Source organism: Galeopterus variegatus, unplaced genomic scaffold (genome assembly GCF_000696425.1).
Source record: "Galeopterus variegatus unplaced genomic scaffold, G_variegatus-3.0.2 Scaffold6648, whole genome shotgun sequence".
Classification (NCBI taxonomy): domain Eukaryota; kingdom Metazoa; phylum Chordata; class Mammalia; order Dermoptera; family Cynocephalidae; genus Galeopterus; species Galeopterus variegatus.
This window is the reverse complement of record NW_007732759.1, coordinates 105,389-110,158: the sequence shown is the minus strand read 5'-3', so window position 1 is coordinate 110,158 and position 4,770 is coordinate 105,389. Positions and strand designations below refer to the sequence as shown.

Sequence of the window (4,770 nt, the reverse complement as noted above, 5' to 3'; positions counted from 1 at the left end):
TGGCGCCGCGCGCCCGGCGGCCCGGGGCGCAAGCGGAGGACGCGCGGGGGGCGCCGTCTGGCCGCGGTGAGTCGAGACAGCCCGGGGCGCGGGTCCGGAGAGGGCCAGCACCCACCTGCTCCTTCTCGGGACCCCATCCCCGGCGGCTGCGACGACCCCGATCCCCTAGCCCTGCCTGGCCACGCCCCCGAGGCTAACGTCTGGGCTTCCCGGGCCACGCTCCCTGGACCACGGCCCCTCATTGGCCACGCCCCGGAAGCGTCCCCAAGTCAGGTCATTCTCCGAGACTGGGTCCCAGTTCAGCCTTGGGCAATCCCAGCTTGTTCGTTTAAGCCTTGCCCCAAAGGCGGATGTCCCTGACTTGGCCACGCCCTTAGTGCGCGGCCTCTCGGGCCGGGCGCCGCCCCCAGCCCGCCGCCTTGGGTCCCGGGACTGCATGGGGCAGCCTGAGCTGACCCTTGGTGGGGTGTGGGTCTCCTGTTCGCAGTTCCTGCTGACCAAAGCTCTGATGGGCCCGACGCCTATGAGGACGTGGCGGATGGAGCTCAGACCAGTGGGCTAGGTAAGTCAGTTAGACCCTGGGTCTCTGGAACTCCACGCAGCTTTGAGTGAACTCCGGGAGTTTGGGGTTTAGGGCTGGAGGTGTGGGGCTAAGGCTCTCGGAGTCCTGTGGATGTGGCTGCAGTAAAGCAGGAGGACCGCAGGGCATGGCCTTCCGCAAGTTGCCTACCTCTTCATTCCTCGGTTTCTCCATGAGACCCACGACATTCTTCCTCCCCCAGGCTTTAAACTGCGCATTGGAAAGCCAAAAGGGCCTCGGGATCCCCCTGCCGAGTGGACCCGGGTGTGAGTGCTGCGCCCACGCCTGCCTGTGGCTCCACATGGGGGCTTGGACTGCTGACGGCCATCGCTGTGCTGTGCGATGTGTTAGGAACGGGGACACTGGGCCTGAACCAAAATAAAAATTTCTCAGGGTGGGAAATGTGGGGGTTTTGCCCTAGCGATTGTAGTATTCATGACTTGAGGCTCGGGGAGGTATGTGGGAGACTAATGGCTGGTGAGTCAACACTGAGCAGATTCAAGAAAGAACATCTGGAATCCCAAAGTTGTTAAGGGGAGAATGGACAGATCGGCTTCAAGAGATTGCCCCCTCACCACATAATGGACTGGTCCATCCTTGGTATCTGAGCCTCCCTCGCTCAGATGCTCTGGTGACCACACAGAGAGATGTGTGGTCCCCGAGAAAGACTGCTGGACCCCTAGTCATTCAGCCAGACCCCAAGACAGCCAGACCTTCAGAGGGACAGTCTGTGGCTGAATGGATGTACCACCAGCCAGGAAGATAGACCAACCAACAGCCAGACAGACCAGTCTCAGCCAGAGAGACCACTAAACAAAGAGACCCCCAAAGACAGACCCCTCCACGAGGTAGACAGCCAGAGGGACCCCTAGCTGGATAGACTCCCAGACAGATATAAATAGATCCCCAGCTGGACAGATACTCAGACATCTCCTCAGTTAAACAGACCACCCACCACCCCTCCAGCTACACAGATCCCACACTGACACCCTTCCAGCCAGCCAGACTCCCAACTAGCTAGATGGACTCCCAGACAGACAGACAGACAGCCACACAAACAGAAACCCTGACTGTATAGACATCCTAGCCAGTCTGCCAAACTCCCAACTAGCCAGACAGGTGGGTCCCCAGAGAGGCAGACAGTGCCCACCAGCTATGCAGAACCCATTTTGTCAGAAAAATTGATGCATCTCTGCTGGGCAGACAGCTGGGTGGACCACCAGGCAGTCAACTGGCTAGACAAGCAGACAGACCTTCAGATTGATAAGCATCCTGAGTTGGACAGATCCTCCATTTTCCAGATCATCTCCCAGCTGGGCAGACATTGCCGATCAGCAGATTCTTCAGACAGACAGAGTACCTGCTAGCAGATAGATGGACCCCCAGCTCATTACATAGATGGGTCCCCCATTGGATGGATAGACCCTTAGACAGGTAGACTCCTAGCCAGACAATGAGATACTCACCTCAGAGAGATAGATGGTTGCCAAGCTGATTGACCAGCTAGATCCCAAGCTGGATGGACAGACAGACCCCCCCAGCTGGACAGACCACCCCCAGCGAGATGGACAGTGGACCCCTATCTGGACTGCAGCTGGTCAAATGGTCTCCCAGATGGGCAGACAAGCCCTGTCCCCGACAAGTAGATACACATCTCCAGCAGTTCAGACAGATGGACCCCCAACAAATCAGACCCTATCTAGACAGACCCAAGATAGACCCCCAACCAGACTGACCCCTAGCTGTTCACACAAATCCCTGGCCAGACAGATTCCCAGCCTTTGAGCTGGACAGACAAAGAACTTGTTGGCAGATCTGCAGCCAGCAACACAGATTTCTAGCCTGACAGGCCAGCTACCAGCCAGACAGGTTGGTGAACCTCCAAGTAGATAGAATTAGCTGGAAAAATGGACTCCAGACAGACCGACTCCTTGCTTGACAACATCCTCAGAACTGGCTGGACAGACATGTAGTCTCCCAGCCAGAAATACAACAGTCAGACAGACCCCCAGCTAGACAGATAGATACTCAGTGATGGAGTTTGGATGTGTTGTCCTCTCCAAAACTCATGTGGAAATTTGATCTCCAATGTGGCAGTGTTGGAAACTGATCAAGTCATGGGAGTGGATCCCTCATGAATGGATTAATGCTCTCCCTGGGGATTAATGAGTGAGTTCTTGCACTATTAGTTGCCACGAGAACTCGTTGCTTTAAAAAAGACCCTGGCACCTTCTCTCTCTCTCTTGCTTCCTCTCGCCATGTGATCTGCTTGTCCCCACCGGCTGCTGCCACTTTCTGCCATGAGTAGAAGCAGCCTGAGGCCTGTGCCAGATGCAACCGTCCCAGAATCATAAGCCAAATAAACCTCTTTTCCTTATAAATTACCCAGTCTCAGGTATTTCTGTTATAGCAACACAAAGTGGACTAATACACTCAGTGAGTCAGATAGATCTCCAGCTGGACAGATAGACAGATGGACCACCCAATCAGAAAGACAAGCAGTTCCCCATCCAGAAAGACAGAACTTCAAACCGGACAGGCCCTCCCAGGTGGACAGAACACAGTAAATTTACACATGGTGCTACAAAACCCTGATCCTGCTCAGTGTTCCTCCTTCCCAATGTGATCTTCCCAAACAGGTCAGTGTCTGTCTGACAATGTCAGGTTCATCCAGGCAGACTCCCAGCCACCTCTCCCCAACACAGTGCTCTCTCCAGGCTTTTGGATAGCTATCCTGAGTCCTTGATGTGCACGGACCACCAAGGCCTCCACCAGCCCCCTGCCCAGCCAGGCCCACATCCCTTGCACAGTTCTTGTGAGAATTCAGTGAAAGAGCCTGTCAAGTGCGTAGTTCAGGAGCCTACAGTGTGCTTGGTACTTGTCAGGCCATAATCAGCTCTGGGCCCCTGGGTTCACATAGCTCCTGAAACAAGTCATTTGCCCTTTGGGTGTTGGTGAAAGAAGGATGCAACCTGCCTTCCTTGGCTACAATGCTTGTTGGCAGTGACTTTGTTAAGTGCTATAAGGTCTCTGCACAACGAGCAGCTCAACCAACAGAAACCAGGGATAACAGAGAAATCTTGGGGTTCTCCAGCTTCACAGGAAACAGGAAGCCAGCACCCCTGTAGTCCAAACCCTCAGCTGAAAGTTGGGGCTGACTGTATTGGACAGAGGCAGGAAGGAGGCTGCCAGGTCAGCCGCTGCTGGTGAGGTCTTCTCTGACCTCTGTCCTCTGGGTTGCTCTCATACCACCCATCAGCAGTGTCTGACACTTCTTCTTGGATGCTTGGTTCGGTTGGATGCTTGGACCCCCCACTCACCTTCTTCCTTTCCTCCCCGGACACTCTTTCTTGACTCTTGCTGTTTGCTGCCCACCCCCATGATCCAGTGCTTGGCCCTTGGCCCTCTTCTCTTCTCTATTCAAACACACCCCCTTAGTGATCGATCAATGATTGGTGAGGAGACCTAACCAAGAGGTAGCTGAGTTGAGCGAGATTTACTAGATTTACTGCGCTAGAACAATCAGTCTTCAAGAATTTACAATTAACACCAACTATGCACAGCTCTCATCATTAGTGTCTGTCTTCCCATACAAGGTTAGCATTAAATTATATTTGTCTTTTTTTTTTTTTTTCCTGGAAAGATGTCTAGGGAATTTTATGTCTGAAAAATTCTTCTGATTTGTGCCTTATGAAGAAATTTAGATTTCCCAAGACTGAATATCCCCTTGGGGAGTAATAATTACATTTTTAATATTTATTTTATTATTGATATTGGAGGAAAGGGTCTGGGAAGGCCTGGTAGCCGGCCTCAATCCACCCTGTCCTCTAGCAAGTTGATTCCATCACAGGAATGAATTCAAGAGCAGAGTCCAGTACAAGATGAAAACAGGTTTAATGTAACAGAAAGAAACACAGGCTTCACAGAGAAAATGCAGGCTAGCTTCAGAGACTGAGCAGGGCCTTGAGCAGGGCCTTGAGCAGGGCCTGCACCAAAAATTTAACACAAAAGTAAGAAATGTACAGTTAACATTTAGTTAGGTTGGCTCAAGAGAGCGAGCAGCTGTCCGTTAAAAATAAGTTTAACACAAAAGTATAGTATTTGCACCTCACTTGGTGAAGTATGGGTTGGCCCCAGGAAAGTGAGCAACCAACTGCAGCAAGTTTAATACAAAAGTAAAAAATACACAT

General features: G+C 52.4%; 1 protein-coding gene across 1 annotated transcript in view; it reads left to right on the top strand.

Moving 5' to 3' along the window:
• The window catches only part of PTPN18 (protein tyrosine phosphatase, non-receptor type 18 (brain-derived)), a gene marked incomplete at its 5' end in the record, with an annotated part of 4,664 nt that extends 3,664 nt beyond the window's left edge, over positions 1-1,000 (top strand). Inside the window, 3 exons of the mRNA XM_008591107.1 lie at positions 1-66; positions 488-562; positions 783-1,000. Of these exons, the coding sequence (XP_008589329.1) occupies positions 1-66; positions 488-562; positions 783-850 (209 nt within the window). The remainder of the gene's footprint in view (positions 67-487; positions 563-782) is intronic.
• Positions 1,001-4,770: the final 3,770 nt, after the last annotated feature.